The following is a 26,811-nucleotide window of genomic DNA, read 5'->3' as shown; positions in this document are numbered from 1 at the left end:
AAAGTAGCCACAACTCCTGAACTTGTCTCCTGAATGTCTACATTCTTGCAAAAATACATAAAGGACCCAAAAAAGGAAATAGATAGGTCATGGTGCGATCTCTACTGAGCATCACCACTCTCTCCCCATTAAAGTGGTTTCCAAATTGGGAGATCAGGCCGATTGAGAAGGGTGCGCTGTGGCTCAAGGTGGATTATTTGGAGAATCCTTCATAAAAAAAACTGAGAAAGTTTGTGAACACTTTCACTTCCTTGGACAAGGCACAATCATCTATGAAGAGGGTTTTTCCCACCCGTTTGTCCACGGGTCGGTCGAGGCAGGGGCCGCTTGGCCAGCCGTGCTCAAGCACATACCTCATTCAGAGGACAAGGCTCCAAGCAAAGCCAGTTTAAGGATAATTCCAGATTTGCCAACTTCTACCCCACAAGAGGCAGATGCTTCAGGTACGAGGTGGCAGAGGAGCTTCAACATCCATTTCTGGTAAGTGTTATTCCTTCTTCCCTTCCAAAAGTAGGGGACCGCTTGGCGGATTTTACCCAGGCATGGAAGTCAATAACAAAGGATGCATGGGTCTTGCAGACAATAAATGGTTTTCAGATAGAGTTCGTTGGCCCTCCCAAACATGTTTCTCATCCAAGTCCCCTTGTTTTTTTCCTCTCAAGATACCATTTATGGTGGACACGGGGTTACAGCACTGTTGGACAAAGGAGCTATTTCTCAGACGGTGCCGCACCTTTGAGGGTTCATCAGCAATCTGTTCCCAGTAGACAAAGCCGATGGAGGTCAAAGACCAGTCATCAATTTAAGAGAATTCAACCAATGGTTGATTTATTGCCATTTCAAAATGGAAGTGACTCACCTTCTTCGAGACATCTTGTGTCCTCTGGATTGGTTAGCTCGTCTAGATCTAAAGACGCGTATCTGACCATACCAATCTTTCCACCGCACAGGCGCTTTTTTCAGTTCATCTGGCAAAATCAAACTTTCAAGTTCACAACCCTTCCATTCGGTCTCTCTTCAGCACCTTGGCGCTTCACAAAAGTCCTCAGGCCCGTTGTGGAACATCTCAAGGCGCAGGGGATACGATTAATTTTTTATCTCGACAATGTTCCAGGAAACTCTGTCCAACTTCAGATAACTGTCAGCTTATTACAAGACCTAGGGTTTGTTGTAAACAAGTCCAAATCTCTATTAATTCCTTCACAAACGGCAGTCTTCCTAGGTTTCACCATAGACTCGACCTCCACCACTTAAGTCTTCCATCTCAAAAGATGGCAAAGATTGGTCACAAATTGCGACGTACTCTGACCAAACAAAAGGTTTCACTAAGGCAGATTGCCCGCCTAGTGGGAATCTTCTATACAAACAATTTTTCCCGGTCATATCCATTATCGGGTTCTTCAACATTTAAAGGTGACTAACCTTCGCAAAGGTTTAACTTATTCTCAGAAAGTACTACTCTCGGAAGAATCAACAGAAGAAATACGTTGGTGGATATCACACATGGAAGCTTGGAACAGAAGAGCAATCTTCGGCTCTGCGCCGGATCTCATAAACGAGTCAGACGCCAGCAGATCAGGATTGGGGCGCTCAATGTCAAGATTTTTCCACTGGGGGAATATGGTCTCCGGAGGAACAAGATATGCATATAAATTGTCTGGAGCTTTTAGCTGGTTCATTTGCAGTCAAGCGCTGTACCACAGACTCAATCCACTTGTGTGTTCTCCTGAAGATGGACAATATCTCAGCAGTCCGTTATATCAACCATCTAGGGAGCACTCGCTCCGAAGCTCTATCCAGTCTGGCGACCAGTTTTTGGCAATACTGCCTGGATCATCAAATTTACAGTAGATCTTTTTGCATCCAGGTTGGATCACCAGCTTTCCAGATTTTTAAGTTGGAAACCAGACCCTTTGGGGGCCGCCACAGATGCTTTCCTTCAGGATTGGAGTCAGGAGAAAGGGTTTGCCTTCCCTTCCTTTGCAATGATTACTCGAGCATCAGCTCATGTACGTCACCAACAAACAGGCATAGTATTGGAGACACCAATTTGGAAGTCTCAAGTTTGGTTTCCAGTTCTTCTTGAACTTTCTTGGGATTCTCTAATCTGACTCCCCCTGTTTCTCTCGCTGCTTCTCAATCCGGACAATATGCATCATCAGATGGTTCTGGAAGGCTCTCTATTATTGATGGCGTGGCAAATTTCCGGGGGCGATGGTCGGTTCCAGGTCTTTCGCAACAGGCTGAGGACCTATTATAAAAAGCATTGGCTCCCAGCACATTTTGGGGTTGATGGGCCCATTGGTGTTAGCGAAGGAGTTGCAATCCCGTGGAAGCTGATGTAGTCCATGTTCTTAACTTTCTGGCTTACTTTGCTTCTAAGGAATGGCATATCGATCCATTAATACTTTCAGGTCAGCTATTCCAGCTGGACACTGTATGGTTGATGGTGTTCCGTTAGGGGAACATAAATAAGTGTGTTGTCTCCTTCGAGGCATTAGGCTTTCCTTACCTCCTGAGCCCAGTTATTCATCCCTTTGGGATGTCAATCAAGTACTGAATCGGTTTTTGTCCAGGCACCCTAATCAGTATCTTTCCAGGAAGGAACTTTCTGCCAAATTAGCCATGCTTCTTTGTCTTATATCCTGTAGAAGAGTTGTGATGTCCGTGCCTTAGATGTTTCTAATAGAACTTTCTCCCCTTCTGGAGTCTCCTTCACGGTACGTAGACGAACAAAAAGTAATACCAGAGTAATCTCTTACCCTGCTTTCCCAGATGTCCCAAAATTGCGTATCGTTCATTGCCTCAAAGCTTATGAGGAGATGACCAGATATTCTCCCTCCCAGAGAGCGACAACTTCTTATTGCACTGCGTAAACAACATAAAGCAGTTTCTTCACCTACTATTGCTCGTGGGTTTGTTGGGTGATGCAGGAGGCTGGTGTCAATCTTTCCCTCTTCGCTGCTCATTCCACACACAGAGCTATGGCTTCTAAAGCATTTAGTTTAGGTGCTTGTCTGGAAGATATCATGAATGCAGTAGACTGCTCTTCGGACTCGACCTTAAAAAGATTCTATTTCAAACCAGTTTTTTATATGGCTCAATTAGTGGTGAATAAGCTTTGGACTAGCATAATCCTCGCCTCGGGTCCTGACATAGAATGAAATATTTCCTACCTATAGTAACGGAAAGTTTCAATTCTATTAAAGGACTCAGAGGCAAGGATTATCCCTCCCGATCATATACATTTTTTCATGTAATCCTTTCAAATTTAAAGTAGCCCTCCCTTCATCCTCTCTTCGTAGGAACTGAAACAGCGACACAAGATACTTAACCATGGATGACAGCCTGGCTTGCGCAACGAAAGAGGAATCCTGGAACCAGACAATGGACTATATTATGAACTGCCTGTTCCTGATTGGTTCTTTATTGTACTCAGATTCCCAAGCTTTCATAGGAATAGTAGTTCTTGTTTTAATGTTGGGCTGCTATTTAATATAGTGGAGAAAGAAGACATAATCCTTGCCTCAAGTCCTTAATAGAATTGAAACTTTCCGTTGCGATATCTAAGAAATGTTTCATTCTACAGGAAAGGGAAGACACCAACTACCGAGGATTACTTCCAGATTTATGTACCATATTTAACCTGTTACTGACAAAGACTGCAAGATTATCTCTACGGGGAAATAAAAGGTCTAAGGCTTGATAACCTACTGGGAACTCTGTGTTTACAAAGTTAGAGATGGACATTAAACTTCTACTAGATGCAATGTAGCTTGGCCATGCAGTACACTCTTCGAGGTTAACTAGAAAGTTCGGTCAAAAACCAAGCTGAAAAATCCAGTTTTATCAAAGTCATCAATTTGACACAAAATAATCACAAGAGAGGTATCCTGTCCAGGGTCTGGATGGTAAAATCAAAGCCAGCTTTATTCTCCCAGCTCACTTTCCTATTACACCTTTTGTGTCCTTGTCGTCTGTAAGTCTGTGCTTTTCCTCAAACTCTATGTCCTATTCTACACATATCATTAAATGCAGAAATCCATTCTCATCCATCTGTTGATTGCAGAATATCACCTGTTACCTATGTAATACTAGTAAATGCTGGCAATACATAGTTTATCAACTTCTCAAACTAAATATATACATGTGCACACTCCATTTCGTTCCCCCTATGGCAGCCGTTTCCCCTTTCTTCACTTCTGAAATCAACCAAATTCTCCTTTAGTCACTCCAATCCTTCTGCTTTACGTGTGAGCCAAAGTATGATTGATCCAGTACTCATTTTCTTCCCTCTTCTATCTTCTCTTCCCTCTTCTGACTCTTTTTTGCTTATTTTTTGCTAGGAACAGGACAGCTATAGACTATCCAGTTGCACATAACGGATCTATATAGTAATGTGTGCATACGGATACCCTGTACTGTTAAAACAATACAGTACAGTATCCCATTTCTATTGCCTTCCTAACAGGAAAAAAGAAGGAGGGTGGAACGGGAATAGAGCATAGGAAAGGTGGACTTGAGTAGGCGACCAGTATACTTTTAAACAGGAAGGAGTGGTGGACAGTGCAGGTAGGCACCATGATAGGGAGGAGGGGCGAAAGGGGACAGAAGGGCATCCAATAAAAGGCAGCAAAGATGAGGAGGAACAGAAGGTAGTGAGTGGGAACAGTAAATGGGGCACAGAAAACAGCGGAAACCTCTTCTAACCCAGTGAAAAATAGAACTGGCAAAGACAAAACATTAAGCAGGAGGACAAGCAGCAAGCAGGGAGGCTGGCTGGGAGAAGGGAGGAATGCAGACACCACAAAAAGAGGTCGGTAGTGGCTGAAAAGTTGAACTGGGTTTGGGAGTAACGATCACGAAGAAAAGAAAAAAACGAATAAGCAAATCTATGCAATCATAGGGCTCAGGTTGGACTTATCACCGCGTTGAGCCCATACTTTTAGAGAACTTCACCAGCCTGAGTTTGTGTAAGGCAATTTTATCAAGCTGGAATTTTGTGGAGAGTGCACACAACCCGTATACCATCAACTGAAAACCAGCATCAATGTTTTCTGTTAATTTCAATCAGCAAGACACAAGACTACAGATTTGGTTTTACATCTGAGAACTTGCATAAGCATTGTAATACTTAGTTTAATGTCCAAATGTTTGAGAAAGTATCTTATTCACGACTCCGATTAAAAACCAGCCTTTCGATCATGATTAGTTTATCACATTATTTAATTTCATCCAGAACGGACAGCCTAGCGAATGTCGTTTTGTGGTGAATGGGAGTGTGGAACGAAATATGCATGGCATGCTGGCAACATATAAAAGAAGCTTCCCTACACCGGTCTGGGGTCATAGGAGAGGGGGCCCCTATGCCAGACCACAAAGAAAGACACAGGTAGTACCATCAAGCAGCCAAAGACTTTGATAACCACACCACATCCCAACAGCAGTACACGCCTCGATGGTAACTACATATTTGGACGGGTTAAAGGTAAATCACAACACTGTACTCATCCAACACCCTACAGACAACTGTGGATCTAACCCACATCCAGAAGCTAACAGTCAAGTAGGCATGGAACTTAGCAAGAAAGAGCATGAACATCCAACAAATAATTAAGGGCCAGATGTAGCAAAGGTTTTTACCCATTCTGTGTCTATGGGAAAAGTGTTTGTACATATGGCCCTAAGTCTCCCACAATGGAAGAAATTAAGTGAAATAAACACTTAGCATCAGACACCGAAATTAAACTAGGTTTGTACAGACAAGGGTTTTATTTAAGATTTGAGACCTAACCCATCCTCCATTCTGGTCACACCATAAACAGCCTCCTAAACAGCACTAAGAGTCCACTGAAATCAACGAGTAATGGGGTATCACATACACAATATAACAAACTGCCACCTTTCTGTGAATACAATACAATGATCAGTACATTTAACAGTAATTTTAGCATCGGTTTTAGACATTTAATGGCTAGCACACTGCCTAGTCTTTAATTACCCCATCATATTAAAATCTGGCATATTACTTTAAAAAAAAGGATGAACATGGCAAAACATCTTAATCAGCCTTTGTTAGACCACTTGATTTCCTAGAGAGAATACAGGAGTTGCATGTATAATACCGTAAAGAGCACAATCTGAGAGACTCATTTCAACAAACTAAAAAAAGGACATCTCAGGTTGCAGCCATCTTCATTTTAACACATTTAGGCTGCTCAAAGGTTTGTAAAATTGCAGTTTTGACAAACATTCTAGAGCACTCACCTTGTGTCTCCAGTGTCCTTCTTGAAAGCGAACCCTAGCAGGGCAATCTTCTTATCAGTCACAGTGTTAAAAAGGCAGTCAATAATCCGCGAAGCAAACCTCCTTCTCTGATAGTCATTCATATCAATTACCTACAATTTGGAAAATGGATGTGAATTGACTACATAATATAAGAAAACAATGTGTATTTGTAAAAAGTGACGTTTTATGAACTAAACTTGTTTGTTGTTGAGCTCAGCCCAGAGCTTCCATCTCAGGCCAATCAAAATCTTTCACTCATTTCAAATATTGGCAAGATGTGTTCAGATGAGCTGTTGTATGCAATACCATCTCACAAACACAATATGGGCATATGTTAGGGTATGCCAGGCACCCCAGGGTTGTGCCCTTTTTTCATGCAATCTTCAGGCAGAGAAATTAATAATGAGAAGAAAAATTCTAGCAATCAAATTCTAAAGTCTACACATACAAAACTGCTCTTCCCTCTAGTGTGACCTTAAGAGTGGACCATGTAGTTATTGCCGTATTGCCTCTCTCTTGCCATGACTTTGCCAAAGTACAGGATAGCCATTCCTTTGGAAGCAATATGTATCAGTAGCAGAATCTAAAGAGTAAATACAGCAGACTATCAAAATTCAGCTTCATCAATGGGAAACTATACATGGCATTCCAACCACTCCATGGAAAAACCTTGTAAGAAGGGTTTTTAATGATGGGTATGCCTTTTTCATAATTCTATGCATATAATGGTGAGGGTTAATATAATTATTTCAATAAAGGATAAAGTTATGTGTCTAGCATCATATAAGAGGAGTGTAGTGTGTTTGAACGGGGCTCTGTTTTATTAACGTATAATTCCTTTTTTGCTTTTCATTTCCAGGAGTTACAAAAAATGAGGCATCCAGATGTGATGGTGCACACAACCTTATGTCGAGGCAAGGCTTTGACTGTATCAAACAGTGTACACAAGAAAATACAGTGGGATAGGTACATATCAAAAATATGTTGTGTCCACTCAAATGATCATATGCAAGTGCATCTACCCGTGGCAAGGCACTGAAGAAGAATGGTGCTTTCTAACAAGAGTGAAGGGCAAAACTGAACATGTTGTTTGAGGCCAGAAGTAATATTTTGATTTTTGTTTCTTGGAATGAGACATGCAACCCTTGCAATGAGGGAATTTTAATTTTCTTGTACATTGCCTCAATACAAATGCTTAAACTGAAGCAAAAGGAACCAAATTAAAATGACAGTGCTTAAGTGTTCCTACAACAATACAAATATATGTATATAACTTTTTGTGTATTAAACTTTGAACCTACAAAATCAGTAGCTACATTAGACCTTACTGATTTGTTTGTGAAGTGTTTAAAGTTATCCAAAAGAAAATATAAATATTTAACGAAACACATACTAACTACAAAATGCTGTACTTCATCCATGCACATTATACGATGTGAACGACAGTGTCAGCAGTACAGTGCCAGCAGCTGTATAATGGATCACACTTCATGTTCTATACAGAGTTAACACTCTTCAGAGGGAAGTTCTGATACAAACCTTTAGGGTGGAATTAAAAAAAAAAATTGTGTCACAGCCTGGATATGCCGGACACCCACAGATAAATCAATAAAAGTTTCAATCTAAGTCTGGTTCTTGCCCAGCATTATATAGTTCAAGACTGGCAGATGGCTGCTGTGCCATCCATAGATGGCTGGACCCGCAGTATGGACTGTTGCATTTAGAAGGTGCCGTTTATACAGCACAGGATTGTAAGCAAAAGCATGGCAAGATTTGGGGGCCCAGACGTGCTGTCGTGATTATAACAAAGAGAAGGTCATATGGGAGTACCTCATTAAACGTATGTGAACCTGGGTATATACTATGTTTAAGAAAGGTTTCCCTTTAGGGATAGATTCACTCTATAATTGAGTTATGGACAAGAGCGGAATTTGTCACTACTGCTGATCATTCCATGATTGGAACATACCCAGTCTGTGTATTTGTATATAAATATATATTTATAGATACACACATTTTCACATGTATTGTCTTTAGACTCTTGTCAACAATCAGGTCCACAGGAAATATTCATTATTGTTCATTTTATCAATTTATTCACAAAACTTACACTACCAAGTGCATAAAACCACAGTTCATTAACTTTATTACACAGTCCTTGCATTCCATTGAGAATAGGGTTTTCAAATACGTTCAATGTCTATAGTGCAGCCGGGGAATGTTGCAATTAGTGTAAACTAAAGGCCTGTATCCCTTTATAAACATTTTCTTTTTAGATAGAATATTCTCCCAATACGTTGTTTTCCTGAATAGAACCTCTCTTCCATTAACTGTCAACATGTTTCAGCCTACATCATTCGGGCCTCCTTTGGACATCATACAAGGCAGTGAAGCATTCAAACAACCTACTCATCACACAGGGGACTTGCATATAGAGTGTCACTCCTTCATAAAATGCAGGTCGGAGGTCAGGGAGCAAACGTCTTGACCCACTATTGAGTGCATATGTCAGACAACCACCCTTGTTCCGACACAGCTCCTGTACAGTTATGCAGTCTGTATCAAACGTCCTGTGGGGGGCAAATCTATTTGTGCTCCTGCATGCCTTGTTGCACACCAGGTGGCGAGGCAAAGAAAGTCCCCTATTGGGAACCCTTTCTTAAATATAGCTATGATTATAATATCAAACTGCACTTGACTATACAAATGCCAATTATGTTTCGTATCAAATGAACCGAAGTTCAATGTATGTAGACCATTGGCATTATTTGTAGGAGCCAATTCACTGATGCAATTGATATATAATATTACACAAACACTTTATTAAGATGAGAAAATATATTTGCACCCAGGAGTGGGCGAGTGGGTGTTCTAGGGCAGGAATGCCAGTGAAATTTGATGAACTCCTTCAATGAAATGTTAAGTTTCAAAATCAGTTATTAAAAGTTAAGAGTATGGGTACAGATACAGACTAGGAGAAAAGCAATGAGTTATTTTAAAATCAACACCTTTTGTAGAGCCCTGTTGGGTACAGAGTCCAGACACCATCCCAAGCATACAACAGCAATGTTCCACACCTGCTAGATGTCTGATTTAAGGATGGGGGAAGACTGGAAATCTCTTAAATTAGTAGAACTGTCTAAAAAAGAATGTCATGCTCCAACTGATATGTATTACCAGAGCAGTTCCAAGTCCATTCCAGATGCTTTTTGTAAAGTCCATAAAAAAATAAAACTCTTGGGGCATTCATTTTGAGTTAGAAGGCACCTCGAGTGGTTAGGCCGATACCCTGTAAGATGCCCTATAAAGTTATGTTAAGAGTTCCAGAGGTCAATATTTCATCAGCAAAGTTTGCACCAACACCAGTCAACTGATGGCAAACCATGGTTTAGACTAGAACTAGAGATATGTAGTCTGTCCTTAAGGGTTGTTTTATGGATGTCTCCCCAAACAAACTTCAGGGACCTTTCTTACCGTTAACTAAAACCACCCTGTCCCACTAGAACAGTGCTGTGAGATCCAAACTATCTACCCTCCCACTTTGACACCAATTATAAATAATCCAGAAATTTCACCAGGCACAATTGACAGGGCTAGTAATTGCCCTCCCACATTCGGCGCGCTTGATTTCCAACCAGGCCCTAAAGATTTATGCATGTTAACCAAACGACTCCATTGGGCACAACTAGAAAGAGTGCAGTATGGGGAAAGAAGAGGCACCACTGCAGTGGAAGACCTATCCTTATGGGAATCCATGAACCAGGCAACATCCTGCCTGTGCAGACAGGTTACTGGATGGGACGACCCAGTGGAAGTCAAACTTGACATCCTAGAAAGTTTATGGGTGTTTATCGGCAGACTGGGTACAAACCGAACCTGTTCAGTGCTCCTCGGTCTTTAGCATACAAATAACACAACATTTCAGCATCAAAGTACATTGAAAACTAAATTCAATAAAAAGTATAGTATAGAAAGTCAGGCACTGAGCGCACTGAATGTTCACATACCTGCTGCCAATACCGTGCAACCTCAGGCAAGTTCAGGGCCTCACACAGATATACTAAGTTTAGCACATCCTTCTGGAAACAACTGCCACCAAATCCTGAAAGAGTACGATCGGCACTTTAATGACAACGCAACTAAAAAAGGAACGTAGACACTTGTGTTCAATTGTGAGTCTTCTCGACGGTCACTCAGTGGTGTGTGCAATGGCAACCAGTGTTCTTTTAAAAAAATAGAGACCAGGGCGGATACTCAGCAGGATGAGCCGAACAATCTGTGCCTCGGATCGCAATATCTTATTGCATAAGCTCTGTGGTTCCAAGGGAGGTTGAACACCCGGTTATTAAAGTCTGTGGCTCCTTTACAAACTGGAAAGTACTAAGACCACTGTTTGAGGTGCATTAATTAGAGAGGCGTGTTTGAGGCCTTTAAAAAAAAAAGGATGAAGTAATATAATGCTATGGGTAACCTATGGCACAGCATATTTTGTCACTCAGCAATGAAATTTAAGCAATCCCTTGCGTAAAAAAATAAAATAAAAAAATAGAGAAACTGACGGATTTGAAAGGGGCACGAATCTGCAAGAGGTAAACCTTTCCTTGCTGTATGTTACATGGCTCGATTTACCTTTGCTGCATGGCTCCATTCAGGGGAGGACTGTACTGACAAAACAGTTTACAATTCTAAAATGGAATCGGTGGAAAGGCAGGATTATGATTTAAGTGATTTGCAGGACTAGAAAAGGAGTAAGCTGTAAAACATGGTCACTGTCCAAAAACTGCTGTCATGCTAATAATAGGATTAATAATGAGAAAAATGTATTTGCTAGACTGCTAACTAAACATTCAGTGACACCAGTTTCTGAAACTAAAAAAGCGAGAAATTGTTAGGCAAAGTGTTCAAGAAGCCTTCTCACATCACCACAAGTTCTAGTTCTTTTGTTATTAAACTAATTCAGAGATCTCAAGAACAATAAAAAAAAAATAAAAAAAACATTCTTGAGGTACTGCAGAACTGACAAGAAAACAAAAGCAAAAAAAGCAGGCACCACTTTTGCATTTCACTAGTAGAGAGTAAAGTGTTTCTTACCAACACTGGCTTTCAGAAACTTGTTTCCAATTCTTTGGTCCATTCCGATAGCCCGGGCCACCTCCTCCACATCTGCACCAGTTGCCTCACAGAGGGCACTTATGGAGTTAATACTGCTGATCCTCTGGGCAAGAAAAGCATTTGCAGCCTGGAAGGGAGATGTCAATCTTTCAATCCTCTGGGTGAGGGCAGTTCTTTCTGCATTGTATCTAAAGGCGTGTTCAATATTGTCCAGGCAGCTGCATTCTACACACTTCTGCTCAAGGAGCGAGTTAACAAGACACTCATGGTGGCAAAAGAGATGCATCTTACCTAACCCTCTTTCCAACAACCAACCTTCCAACAATAAAACGATTTATTATTAAGAAACAGGGTAAACTGTAGAAGGAAACAAAAATGTAAAGGAAATCTAGCAAAGCACTTGCAGGAACCCAACTTCAGATCTTGGTTATTGTTCAGGTACACCTGTGTTTACTCAGTATATTAAACGCATCAGAACTGGGGCCGCTTAAGGGTGCCAAGTCGGCCACTTAAGGATTTCTTTGAACCCAGTTACTTTCACTGCTACCATAAATAAAGTCCTTTGCAAACTTTTAATACTGGAGGCCCAAGGATGGTTTTCAACGCAGTTATTTACACAAACACTAGCAGTAAATAAACTGGAAGGGAAGTAGCACTCGTGCTCCTTGTCCGGCTCCGAACAAACATCACACATGGATGTTAAGCCATTCCAGCAAATGTGTGAGCAAGAACACTCATCTGGTCATGCTTCAGAACAATTCGAATGAAAATGCTCCAGGTTTTTAGAGGACTAAACAGTATCGGACACTCATCCTTCCATTGATTAGCATGCGCCTTCTAGGGTGCTTCTGAACCTGTGCACCTACTCTCCACTGGTATGCCTGCTACAGCTTTCCTCTGCATGAGACCTGTGCCAGGCGGATAGTATTGTATTAACTGCGGAGGATCATTGATGAGCTTCTTGTGTCTCCAAAAAGGAAACCACAAGGCTTTTAAATTACTGAAGACCCACTACAACGTTGCAGTGCAAGATGGAGGCAGAAGCACTAAAAGAAACAGCTGCAATGATGGGATAAAAATAAAGTTTTTAAGTCTAAAATATAAATGAGGCGCAAGTGCTTTATTAAATTCACTCTAAAGATTGGCACTGCCACATTCCTATTCAACATGTAAAAAAGTAATACCCATGAAATGGGCAGGTCTGGTGCTGTGACACCAGTGTATTCTGATAAATGAACAAACACCTACCAGTTTGGAAAGCTCAGAAGACCATGTGTTGGTCCTGATAATTCTTTCTTTTGGAACCCATTGTTCATACACAGCACAAAGAGCCTGGACAGCCTTCTGACCCTCAGGGGTCTCATCACCACCGATCAGCACTCGGTCTGGATTTTTCAAGTCCTTGATGGCAGTTCCCTCGGCTAAGAACTCCGGGTTAGATAGTACCTGTAGTCACAATAGAAAGATCAATGATGGACACCTTTGTAGCGGACAAATAGGACTTTTGTGAGCCTCTTCCAATAAACCCACTCTCGGTCTGGAACCGACTCTCTCACAGCATCTATAAGACGCACAATGCCTTGAGATGTCTCTATGGTTAGAATGTCACGCTTTGCTCCAGTAGCAAAACCCTGCACATCACTGCCTGCCCATAATGAAGTATAGCACAACTGAGAACTAGAGAAGATGCAACAAATTTAAATGAAGACTCCACATGCTTTCAAGGAATTTAAGTTAGTAACATTTTTTTTCATTTGCCCTCACCTGAAGGTTCAAATTAGGCTTCGTGTTGGCATCAAATATACGTCGAATGCTCTCTGCTGCCCGCACTGGGACAGTGCTCTTTTCTGTGACAATTTTGTAACCGTTAGAATTTTGTACTATTCGTCTGGCACAGGCTTCTATGTACTTCAGGTCTGCAGCGCGCCCCTTTCCCATGCCGTATGTTTTTGTTGGGGTATTGACCTGGTGAAATCAGAAAAAAAAAACACATACCTTAGAAAAGTCTTCATACAATTCAAATAAATATTTATATTGCGTGGAGATTCCAATAAAATAATATTTGGCATCAACTACATTGACTAGATCTGACTGCTGATGAGGGGTTGTTTGACACGGTCACTTTTCAGGACTAAATGCAAAACCATTACACGCATTTAAAGGGACACAGAAATTAACCATTTCTCTTTGATGTGTACTTAATTATGCTTTAAAGTGACCAGCTTTGCTAAAAACTGCTGCCACTTGAAAAAAGGCTGTGCCAGGAACTCTATTATTACAGTACAGAAACGGTTACTATATGTGATTCTTGGCTAGGTCACTTAAACAACTTTAAAAAGCTCATTCGATAACATTGGCTATCTGTTAAGTAGAAGGCGTTATAAGGTAGATTATGCGTAGTGGATAATACCCAATGGCCCACCTTGGCGATTACTAAAATCCACTGTGTATCCAGCCAACATTCTCATCCAGTACGAAATGAACAGCTGAAACACATTTACTTTCACAAGGTGAGAGCAAGTGAATCATCCATTTAAAAACCTCCAATATTCGAGCTATGGTGATCTATTTCCAGCTCAAAAGACCTGGAGAGAGCATACTTTTCAGTCATTACATGGGTTGGCTGGTTCCCTGCTTAACAGTGGTCAATACTTGCCTTTTCTGCATTTATTTATATTTAGAAATATTAATCTCTGTCACATTCACTAAGATTATGCAGGTTTAGATCCCTTCTCACAGTACATGTAGCTTAACCAGAATCCACCATTACAGATCTGAAGGATGTCCTACCATTTTTATGTGCATCGAGGTACAGATAGTATAGAACAGTATAGTGTAAACTGCAAGGCCGTCCACTAAAATGTGTCAATGTGTTCTCTGGCCCTCCAGTCATTCCCATAAGACTGTTTTTCAATTTTCCACAAGAGAGCGAGGCTTGGGTAAAGGGTATATTGATGTTGGGCATAATCAGTATTTTGTAAGGTAAGAGGAAACAAAATGCTGTGACTCGTATCTTTACAGTAATGCAATTTCCAATTAGGAACAGTATGTTAAACTAAGACGGACAGCCCTGTCCTAGGATTAACACCAACTATGCAATTATAATCCATTTAGCAGATTATGCCCAGTGCGCCAAGTTTGAAATCAGAGCTATGATGCAATGTGTATATATGTCTGAAGTATATTCTGAAAAGCAACATCGTACAAACAGAAATACAACCCAGAATACTTACTGAAATAAACACAAGATCTGCATCTTTGATGGCATCATCAATATTTGTAGAATAGAACAGATTCTTTCCTCTGCATGATTCTACGACTTCTTTTAGTCCAGGCTACAGGAAGAAAGTCAATTAACAAAATAGGGTCAAAATCTTAGGCACATTGTGAAACAGTAATCAGAAGTCACACTAAGCAACATTCTGGTCTTCTAGTAAGGAATACAATTTTGATTTCCCTCACAATATGACAACGTTATCTCAATCTCAGTTGCTCTACATTTATAGCGCCATCTCAATATGGACATAATCTTTCAGTGTCAGAACCCAGACGCAGCATGGACACTTTGCCAATCAGCACCAGGATCCACCACTTATTACACTTCCAGCCACAGTGCACAAGATAGGACAGGAGTTCAAACTGATCCTTCCATCTCCCGCGACGCAGGCACAGAAGACCGATAACAAGACACTCCAGGACATAAATGAAAATGTGATTATCTTAATGTGCAATTTTAGGTTATCATATTGATCCCAGTAGACTCTTCATTGACCCTCCTGACCTTGCCTTCCACCTGTACTATCTGTTCTTAGTAATAAAGTAACGAAACATTAACCGTATTTGCAATCGAGGAGGTCTTCGTCACTACACAGCGCAATCACCACGTCTGCAGTTTGCTTTCAGCAACAGTGGCACACGCTCAGAGCAATGAGATCATCAGCGCCAAAGTGCACATCTCATACCCATTGGACAGAATCCAACCGATTGACTTGCAAGGACACAGGATAAAAATGAGCAGCGCTCACTTAGGTGAACTATAAGTTTGGGTCTGTGTCCAAAAAATCCCAAAGCAAACACGGAGTGGTCAAAGTTAACAATGTGACCAACGGCGCCCACTATACTCCTATTTTTGTCAAGAGAGGCCTGTTTTGGGAGAGTGGTTGGAAGTGTGAGAAAGCTAAGAGGCTCACAAGTCAGCAATCGTGTTCACTTTAATGCCCTGGGTATGTCCACCTAGATGCATGAAAGTGCCCCGTGCTCATCTTGTTACAACGCCAGGTCCTGTGCAGATGATGCAATGGTTCAGAGTCTGGAAAGTAAAGGGCAGACTGCACCCGAGATGGTGCAGACCAAAGGTAGGGCTCAGCAGACAGGAGACGGCAGGGGTTGAAAACACACACTCTGTGCATTTCAATCCACGGCATCCAACCTTGGTCAACCGTAAAACCCAACTGTGGTTGGCGCTCAGAATCTAAAACCACTACAACACCAAACGTAGAAATATACTAAACAAAGTCACGTAACGTGCCTTACAAGCCAGAGAAAGGGAAGACAAACCCTGTCAAAACGCTTCTCTCAATATTGTTGTGTTACGAGATTTTCTTGCAAGAACATTTATTTTATACACTTAGAACTTCATCTTAGGACCCGATACATTATGACGAAACCCTTTGGTACACCCGAGGTATAAATATACACATTACATATTAAAAGTACCTTTATATATACATATGTATAAGAAGGTGCCGTTTCCATCCACCAATTATATTATCAGCCAACGCTTATTCTATGCAACTTCATTCATTTTTTAAACTTTCAACGTCTGTGACTGAACACAAACGCGACAGACTGCACAACCTGGAAGAATCTCTAGTAAACCGGAAGACAAACCAGAAAAGCAATTGCTAAGAGAAAACCGTTTCACCGATCCTTTCGGATCACCCTAAAAAGCTGGAATCCACCCACAATTGCAGCAAACACATTCTGTGTCAGCCCCAGTGCCATCAGATTTAGTTCGCCTAAGAAAGAGCTTTAAGTATATGGTAGCGTGTTCCCAGATGGTGTTTTTTTTCTAGAGCCATCATCATCTAACCTTTCCCTAGGATTACACAATTGTATGCACAGCTGTTTGTGACTGCCTTAGCCAAAAGTCAAATGACCGACCATTAAGAGCTCTAACAAGTTAAACAAGTTACTCTTTTAGAAAGAAACTGCCCTGGCAACATTTCTGCATTTTTGTGGTCTTCAGTAGAGAAGCATCGATACCTTGTGAACTCACCTTGGTAAGCTAAGGAGCTCCTGAACATAAAGTGCAAGACTGCTCGTTTAACATGTTAGAAGGTGGATATCTCAGCACGCATGTTGCAAGAGATCACCAGTTGCACTGTCTTCTCTGTTTGTTTAGGCATTTGTGGGCCATTTTGAAATTTAGCAAATAAAACGTTCTGACATTTTAATTAGTATCAAAAGTCATCCAAGGTACTTGGCCAGCATTCTGTGTTTAATAAACTAGTAGACAAATTCAGCGCACCTATCTATATACTACAGTATCCCCAGTGTTCTTTAGTGGAAACTAAACTACCGCCGAGGTGAAGAAAAGACAGACCCAACAATATCCCAGCTGAAGGTGTGCTTTAAGTTTCACACTTCCCCTACATTTTTCGGTAAAGTCTCGAAATGTAAACGTGCATAGTAAAACTTCATACATTTGCAGTTCTGCAAAGGCAAACGCTGCAAAATGTAACAGACTGGGTCTAGTGACTTAGTGGACTAATGCGTCCACTGTAGGGGCCTCTGTTTGACCTCAAGGTCACAGGTTCAAATCCCAGCACGTCCACTCACACTTTCATCCTTCTGAGGTCGATAAAATGAGTACCGTTGAGTTGAGTCACAATAAACATCAAGATATCCTTCTGGGTGAACATGTGCTTTACAAATGCACGTTATGTTAATATTGGATGGGTTTGAAAAGAGTGACCTTTTCTGGCAATGGTTTTGTGTGAGACATGACAAACGTAAGAGAGGAATCTTTGCAAACTTAACAAAACGTTGCCAGCATAATAAAACTCGACTCCATTCCTAATTCCCAGTTGTAACCCAAACTACACACAAGTCCCCGAGCTCTACAGAGAAGCGGAAATCAGATGATGCATTTACACTAAGAAATAGCGGAGGGATATTAGTAAGAAAAAGGGCGCACACAACTTAAGTTAGGATAAGGCTGGGAAATAAGCGGCTTAAACCCTGGGCTGAAGCAACAGTAGCTTAGGGTCCTTTGTCACCTTATTGTGGACTTTCCATATGGAGAACTCGCGCAAAGATTCCCTGAAGCTCAGTCCACTCCCTGATCGAATTCAGAGCTTGCAGACTTTCCCCAGGCTGGCAGAACTCAGACAGTATGCAGGATCTTCAGTCACTTGCTCCACGAGGGAATAGGAGGTCATGCATAGGACAAGGAAGTGATGCAGCACACACGCCTGAAATTGATTTTACATTCCACCCGATCACTTTCTTAGTAAGAACTTTTCAAAATTGGGTTCATGTTTTTCATGCGTGACGACAATAAACCACCTTCCTGTGGGAAGGTAGCTAGGACGGCGTTCCGCAGTGAAAGTAGCTGTGCCTCAGAAGTCGGATATTCCTATGTGGCATGTAGTGGCCTTCATGTCTTCAGACTACGACACTGCGCGCTGTTGTGGATAACAGACAAATCACAGAACTGAATACTACCTGGACAAGAATGTTCTGAATAATGTGGCAGAACCCCAAGAGTCACAGTTGTTGGAGAGCATCGTTTTATACCAGACAGTATATACTTATAGCTTTGCATCACTGAGGTTTTGCAAAAAGCAATGTGTACAACTTGCACTTCACGAGAGACATCCCCATCCCCTTTTCATTAGGTTGTCATCGCCTGTCACTCCATTAGGGAGCAGACAAAGGTATCCATAGGTCACCAAGACTGACCTCACATGTGCCTCTAAATCCAATCACGCCAAGGGGCTGTCAGAGCTTCTCTGGTTTGCATAGTTATCTTCTGATAAAAGGAGGAAATGAACCAGTCTTACACAAGGGCTGTGATGTCAGGAGCAGCCATGTCCACTGGTAGATGGAATAGTACTGAATGAACTTCTGTAACATGCATCCTTGAAAATGTGCAACCCCAAGAAAGCTCATGTGGGTTCCTGGCACAGAATATGCATTGCGTCCTGCTCCATAAAACATGGCAACTACTCACCAAGCTGACTGGTGGAGAAGCCAAGTGGGTCTGTCAGGGTCGGGCAAATTCCACTTGCATCTTAACGACCATACATGGTTGGCTCTAACTAAAGGTAAACATCCACTGGCTAAGGCAGATAGCGCAGTTAACTGTATCCCAAAAGATCTTGTGCTATACCCCAGCAAGAGAGGAGCACCTATGCACATTTATGCATCAGCCTAAAGTGACATTTTTGAAAGGGCTGAAATTGCTCTACATTCTAGTTTTTTTGTCCTCAACTCAATTTGGTGGCGGCTTATGGCTCATCAGTTTAGGCCATATAATCCCAGATTTCCACCACCACTCTTAAGAGAGCATTACTAAGCATGCCATAGCAGATGTCTTGCTGGACAGCACAACAGAAGGTGAGAAAAATAAATGGATAGTTTGGAATTCCAGGGTGGGCAACAGGCGAAGGGGGACCACAAACGAGTGGGATGTCAAATGGGAGGGAGAGATGGTGGAACAAGGAAAGGGGATTCACTGCATAAATTTCAAGACTTTGCTATCTTCTCAAGCTATACGAGTCATCTGGATTGCATCTCCACCAATAGCTACCGCAAGGGTTAGATCTTCGTCAAGCCACTGACAAATAGGGGGAGGTACTTCTTTTTTTCACATGAACATCAAAAAAAGCTTGCATCCTCCACGTCTCAGAATATGTACCACTCGCCACTGGTCACCAGCGAGCTTAGCTGGGAAAACAAACCTTGCTAGGTCACACTTCACTGCAGAGTCTTTTTCAACCGGTTCTAGGTCCTTCAGAAAGGATCTCTATAATCACAGTCCTCAGATTGTCACCCTTAAAGCTTAACATAAAGGCGGGGACCAATGATGGCTTCCGGGACTTCAGCTGGAAGCATTGGTATATTTCCCTATCAAACTCCTCGTCAGGGGACACGTTGCATCCGGCATCCATGAAGCCCCTCAAATTGTCACCCACGTCTTCCTTTGGGGTCCTGATGTGGAGCCCTGTGGGAATTGTCCATAAGCACCAAGCTTCTCTTCATGTCACCTGGATGGTTTAAAATCGTGACTATTCCTTTTCTGTACTTCAGATGAGTCTAGAATATGTAATCTATTGATTTCCGTGCAGCTTTTCTTTGTCGTGTTCTCAGCTGTCCAATGTCCCTTCTGTTTCCTGCAGGGGCTCATCTTTTCGTGCAATTGTGAGGTATTTATATTGATCCTTAAGAAAATGTCCATCAAGCCTAGAACTGGAGCATGATAATCCCCTATAAATACGTACGCAGAAAGCACCTGTGTGGCTCATTTGGCTGAGTTTGCTTGCTGCTTTTTTTTGGAGGGGGGAGGGGGTTGGGAGGGTCCGTGTCTACTCTCTCTTTGTTCTTATGTGCTTTTTACTAGTGCTTGGCATGGTAGCAGGCAGTTTTGACTATCCCTTTAACGTAGCAGAGATCTTGGTTAATCACATACCTCATCGTGCTAAGGCAGTCCCCGCTGTTGCCCTAACAAGTCCTCCACTTTCCCTTGAGAAGCTGCAGACAGAAACTGCAGCTTCTACCGTCATTTTCAACTTCACTACCCGGCTTCAGGCGTAGAGCGCAAAGATGTCAGTGAGGGTCACTCGTTGCAGCCCTCACCATACATTCTACGACTTCCACCCAAGCACCGGTACTTTGAGACTTCCTAAAGGCAAACATGTAGTCTCCTCAGATATTTTTTTTCTTTTTTAAATATTTTTATTAAACAGCTGCTCAGTGTAAGCATATACAGTTGACAAAATGACTGCAGAATAGCCATCTCAAGAAAGCAAGTCACACTGCGTTCATACAATATGTGCACATAGAGTCATCAACAAACATAATTTAAATCACATTCAAATTCAATTCCCCATGTCAAACCCCCTGGTTAGGGCAGATCGTACACTCAAATGCGTCATCCTCTATGGGAACCCCAATTACCCCAGACCTTCTCCTACTTCCTAGAGCAACCCTGACTCCGATGCACCACATGTTCTGCACAATGGCACCAGCCAGGTCAGCCTCCCAGTCTTCAGTGTGTGCGGGTCTGTCCGCCGCCACCCCTTCAAACCCCCCCACCCCCTTCTCCCTCAGGGCCTTGCTATATTTCACTTTCACCTCTCAAATATAAAAGAGTGGCATAGGGTCTAACCAGAATTCATAGCCCTATCTTTAAATGGGGTCTTCATATTTTGGTGCACCTTCATTTTAGGAATTGCTAATGCCAGGGGTCAAAAGTCTCACAAACAGACACGGCATGCACTGCTGTATTTCTGAATACAGCAGGGATTGGTGCTCATTAAGTAGAACTGACCCTTGTCTTGTGTTTGTATGAACAATTGGTAACTAATAAAGAGATTTTTTTTAAACGTCTTAGAAACAGGCACAGATTGTTCCATAACTCTAAAAGGAATTAAGGTCAATTTCCCTTCTTGAAACTGTGGGTAAACCTATGAAAAACTTTTAGAAACAGTATCCACTTGCACTTAGAGGAAGAGAGCACACTTTCAAGTGGTCAACATGGCTTCTGTCAAGGATCATTTGTGCTTATGCAGTTTTAGAGACTATTTGGCATTATCTCAAACTACTCCAAACTGATGAGAGCCCACCTGTCTGCAATATTTATTGATTTCAAAACTAGTCTGAATGTCTTAGGTGCGCCAATCCAGTGAAGTTCCTTGAACCAGCAGAATTTAACCAAATTCTTACCTTTGAAATCGACAACATACCCCAGACAAATCTAACCTGAGTTCATTTGGTTCATGAGGGGAGACTTCTAATCACTGTGCAGTAAACACAGCAGTAATCAAACCGTGTCTGCACCGAAGATCTTTACAAATGATCGATACCTTTGTGTGGGAAGTGCAAGCAGATATCACTCTTGTTCATGCAGTGAAAACTGTGGCTATCTTCGTTGTGGAAAAGCGTGTGTTAATAGTCAGAACTGTAGTTAGGCCCTGATTTAGAGTTTGGTGGATACAGGGCAACCACCAAAAATTGTCAGCGGTGCAGGATGCCCTACATGGCTGTACTCATGTGTATTTAGAATGCATACATGTGTATACACAGGAAACAGCCAACAATTTTGGGAGAATGTTTCAACATCTGCCAAACCCTAAATAACCCCCTCAATCTCTACAAAATATTGAATCCTTTCCAGAGATACTGTGACCATACAGGTCAGGTGATGAGTAACTTGAAAAAAAAAAAAAAAAAACAACACGATCCTCTGTAGCATGAAGAGGTTTAAAAAACAACACTTTGCAATAAACATGTAGAAGACTGAACATCTGATTCCTCCGATTACTTGGAAGGACGTTTTCCAAGCTCAAGCTCCTGATCAAAGCAGATACCAAAAAAAACATATCAGTCCAACAAGCCTGAGCAATTAGCTGCCCTTGAAACGGCCAACCCTCGTACAATGCAACTTAACGCACAATGATCTTCTGTGCACATGGGAAGAACCCCAAAAATAACTTGTGCTAGTAAAAATAAATCGGCCCAGGAGGCCTATTTGGAAGGCTGCACAGGAAACCAACGAAGATACAAACTTGAGTCTGACTCTACAACGCTACTTCAATTCTAAATCATCAGTAGGTACAGGGGAGACCTACTGAAACTGTATCTGAGCCCGCGATGATATATTAATGTAGAATGAAGACCTGGAATATTACCCTTAGGGCCATATGTACCAACACATTTTCCCATAGACACAGAATGGGTAAAACCCTTTGATACATCTGGCCCTTAGTTTCTATAACATATTCATGGTCAAATCTGCTAGAGGCCAAGAGAGTGGCTTTGTAGAGATGCATCCGAGACGTTTTATCGTATTAACGCCTTTAACAGAGGTCAAAGAGTAGATATCTGCACACTCAGTCCCAGCACAAACTAAACAAGTATTTCCGCAGTGTGGTGGGCTTTATCTTTCCACCTATTCACCTCGCATGCAGGTAGCCGATGTCCTTTTCTTTCATGGACCGTGGGTTCGCTAAAAGGTCTGTAAAATATTGAAGTATTTTCACACTGGTTGCTATTCATCTCATATTCCTGCTTACATCTTGGTTAGGGTAAGGTCAATGAGAAAGATTCAAATCATGTCTTATTTTGCATTACTCATCAAACTGTGATTGCTCATGTTCTAACCATTTTCCACGCACCACAAATATTAGAGAAGCAGGCACTTAGCGTTATTTTTTGCACTTTTTAATACAATTTTTATAACAGGTAAAAAACGGCGCACTGTGTTACTTTTTAAACTTGTTCCCCGTATGCAGCCTGCAAATATATGCAGCTTGGTGATATAAAAAAAAAAAAAAAGTTGTCCTCATATGTTCCCTTTAAAGGACCATATTTCTCTGGGTTTTCTTTGCAGATGTACTTGGAGAATGCTTAAGTTTCCAAACAAACAAATAGGCCATCCAACTTTTAGGAGACCGGGGCATTTAAATATTCTGACTCAACGTTGGCAACTGCTCCATTTTATTTTTTTTATTTCCACAAAAAGTGCTTTAAAAAAGAGCAATATGCGATCATCAATATAACGCGCCAGCTGCAAACATTTTGGGGAGCAGCCGTCCATCATTCCAGCTGGAAGTCTAATGACTTTTGCGGGCTGGCTCCGATAGTTTTTGAAAATGCACTTTTTAGTAGCCTTTAATTACTTAATTCCATGCATTCCTGTTAATTTAAATGCAGGTTGCCTGAGGCATTAACTATCCCGCCAGCTGGTCGACTTGTCCATGAATGTTTTACAACAATAGAAATTAGAGAAAAGAATACGAACCGAAATATAATGTAGATGACAGAGGGTACGGTTTAACAATGCTTAGGCCAACACTGCTTGCAAAGTTTAGATGGTAAACATCTACACTGTTCCCACGCTGTATCCCCCTTCCATGAGCCCTTCTTCTAAATAAATGGCAGGACTGGCCAGCTAACAGCTGTGAAGGCTCAAACACCTCTCCTTCCTCTTCCTGTGGCCTCTCGCCCTCCTTACCAGATGTCAGGCATGCACCCGAATGTAAGATGGCCGCCTCCTCCACAATTAGGCTTCACTGGCGGATTTGCAGGGCACAACTCACCGGACCCTTACTCAGCACGTCTAAGCGCCATTTTGCTCACTGCAACCCTCCAAGTCCAATTGAAAGTTCAGGCTGGTCTAATATTGCACCAGAAGGATATTCCTAGCTGTGTTGAGGCCTGTTTTTATCAATTAATGATGTTCTTTAAGGTTGGTATACTGTTCAATAAACTGAAAATTATTTAAAACATATTACATTGATATAAACCCCTCGATGTTAATGCCCGGCGGTGGACAATCTTACCTCATAAATGGGCAGCGTATCAGAGTTCCAGGCGTTGATTCTGGCTTCATTCACGTCAACAACTGTCACCTTTATGCCCGGACACATCTGTGCAATAACACTACACGTTGGCCCGCCAACGTAGCCTGCACCAATACAGCAGATCTTCTTAATTTCAAACATGATTAGTTGGTCTGGAGAGGGAAATAGGAAGCCTTTATTACATTTCCGAAGTCAATTTAACAAACCGGTTACAACGATGACAACATGTGAAGAATCCATAACATCTGAGACTGAAAAATACCTATTTACGACAATTCTACACACACCACATGCAAGATGAAGCTAAACTGTCTTGGAAAAGCTCACAGAAAGCGACAGATAAGTAGAATTTAAAAAATATTTGTGCTAGTTAAAGTCTTGTTTGTGAAATGCACCAGAAAAATACGTTGAGAGGGACAAATGTCACTAACAAAAAAAATACACTGATATTTACCATATTAAACGTATTTGGTTTTAGTCACCTTTGGTATTTTATTCTGTCGTTTAAATGTGAATAAGGCTACCTGTTGACAGATCCCAACGAGTGAAACCGTCTGTGATACTGGTGAACATCTGTGAGACTGATTTTTGGGTGATAACGCTACCTGCTAAGAGGCACTACCGTACCCCACTGTCCTACATTGTGCTACCAGCTGATTAAGGATGAGTAAATATTTACCTCAAACATCTGCCTGTGACTGAGTATTGGGATGAAAGCTATGGATAAAGAGCTGTGTAGGGTGGATACCTTAGAGGACCCTACTGAATCAAGAGAAGAGGGGTGTGAGAAGAGGAGCAACAAGAAAGAAAAAGTCATTAAAATCAGAGCTGTAGCCCCTCCCCACCCGCCCCCCAACGCATAAACAATTTGGAAGGCCTGCTTCGAATGTACTGGGGTATTGTGAAGCGTAAGACTTCCAGTTCTGTTTTTTTGTTGCTAAAAAAATAATAATACAATAATACACACTATCCAAAGTACATGCCAAGGCATTATGAGATCACAATATCAAATTAGCAATGTCAGGTTAAGAAATCTTTCTGAAAGGCAAGATGCTTGAGTGACAGGGACCTTATTCCAATTTCCACAAGAATGGTGCTCTAACTGAGAAGACCAAACCTTTTCTGCTTATCCGCGCAAAGACAAGAACATGAAAACATTTATGATTGAAGCCAAACTCTGATTGTGGATAAATATTAAGGCAAATATCTCAACAACAAATTTTAGTCCGTGGCTGTAATGGGTAAAGGGGGGGAGGGGAGGCTACACAGCATCATTAAACTCTTCTTGAGCCTCCTCTTGTAACTATGGACCATGGAATATGTCTCCAATTGCAATCCCTTGTGACCTTCACAGCTACAGCATCCAGGACCTAATGAAGACACTGCAGCAAACGTATTTCTGAGGCAGGAGTGCCGACTGCACCTAAACCGGCGGGCCAGTGGGGCACTGTACATTGCAACAGGGACTTGGGCCAGGCATCCATGGATACAGACTGTCTGAGAGTCATTTAATAAATGGGAAGATACACGAAAGAGGGAAGGAAAGACATGCTGGGGACAGCGAGAGCGGGGCTAGTTATTGGTGGTTTGGCTTGTGGGCTGGAGGCGGGTGAGAAAGAAAAAAAGACGTAGGAAGTTGGTGGGGAGTATGTGTTTGGAACAAAACAGTCAGTAAGACTGAAGAAGAGTATGGAGCACAGTAGAGCAAGAACAGCGGAAAAGACCATCAGAGGAGTGTAGGAGATCAAGGGCCACGTGTACGAATGTTTGAAATTGCGAGTTCCTATGAATTGCAATTAGGAAATTATTATTTCAAATGTATGAAACTCTTCTGAGCTTCATCTGCAATTCCCAGGGCATCGCAAATAGACATACCGCATAACTGTTAATGAGGTATGACTTGGTTTGGACCCATTGGGAGTTGCCAAAATCACAGGGGTGGTGGCCTGCTGGGGTCAGCACACCACCATGTCTTTGTCTGCTTTTAAATAAAGCAAACTTCTTTTTTTAATTTTAAATGCATCTCGTTGGAAAACGGCATGAGTTTAAAAAAAAAAAAAAAAAAAGTTTCTTTTAAGAGTAGGACTTGGTTCCTGGAACCACTGCCTGCTCTTAAAAAATGTTTTTGCAAACATTCACAAAAGGGGAAGCGGGTCCAATGGGAATCCTTCCCATTTGCGAATGGGTTACCACCAATTTTAAATTGGTGGTAAATTCTGAATGCTTTGCGACTGCATTTTGGTCGCAAAACATTCATATAGACCACTGAGATTTGGTATTAGGAAGGGACACACTCAACACGCCCCTTCCTGATACCGAATTGCAAAACCCAGATTGCGATTTTGTAACAAGTTACTGAATCACAATGTGTGCTTTGTACATCCCAAAAAGCATTTTTAGAGTCGCAAACAGGTCAATTCTGTGAATCGGCCTGTTTGCAACTGGATAAAAGCTTTATACATGTGGCCCCAGGTGAGCAGAGCAAATCTGCCAAGAAGGAAGGCATAGTGGAGGAGGCAATACCAGATCAAGGGACATCAGTCTCAATGCACTCCGAACCAGATGTCATCAGGAGAGATATGTTGATCCCCCGACTGCGATGATCCAGCAGGCAGGCTGTGGCCTAAGGCAAGTGCTGGGGGCTTAGCTGAATGGGGCGAAAGCTAGGATTATAAAGAAAAGACCAAGTAGTTCACATACTTAAGGGATCAAGGGCCATATGTACAAACACTTTTTCCCATATACACAGAATGGGTAAAAACCTTTACTACATCTGTCCCCAAATCACACTGCCAGCACATAAGAAAATGAAAGGAACTAT

At 41.8% G+C, this 26,811-nt stretch overlaps 1 protein-coding gene across 1 annotated transcript in view; it reads right to left on the bottom strand.

Annotated features, from left to right (window-relative positions):
- UGDH (UDP-glucose 6-dehydrogenase) overlaps window positions 1-26,811 on the bottom strand; it is a 69,990-nt gene that overhangs the window by 25,900 nt on the left and 17,279 nt on the right. The window contains exons 2-8 of the mRNA XM_069202036.1: window positions 23,970-24,142; window positions 14,634-14,735; window positions 13,165-13,365; window positions 12,649-12,846; window positions 11,380-11,527; window positions 10,296-10,390; window positions 6,268-6,398 (exon numbers count right to left, since the gene is read on the bottom strand). Of these exons, the coding sequence (XP_069058137.1) occupies window positions 6,268-6,398; window positions 10,296-10,390; window positions 11,380-11,527; window positions 12,649-12,846; window positions 13,165-13,365; window positions 14,634-14,735; window positions 23,970-24,131 (1,037 nt within the window). The 5' untranslated portion in view covers window positions 24,132-24,142. The remainder of the gene's footprint in view (window positions 1-6,267; window positions 6,399-10,295; window positions 10,391-11,379; window positions 11,528-12,648; window positions 12,847-13,164; window positions 13,366-14,633; window positions 14,736-23,969; window positions 24,143-26,811) is intronic.

This window comes from Pleurodeles waltl, chromosome 1_2 (assembly GCF_031143425.1).
Source record: "Pleurodeles waltl isolate 20211129_DDA chromosome 1_2, aPleWal1.hap1.20221129, whole genome shotgun sequence".
NCBI classification, from domain to species: Eukaryota; Metazoa; Chordata; class Amphibia; order Caudata; family Salamandridae; genus Pleurodeles; species Pleurodeles waltl.
The sequence above is the reverse complement of the archived record's forward strand: the minus strand, read 5'-3'. Positions and strand labels throughout refer to the sequence as shown.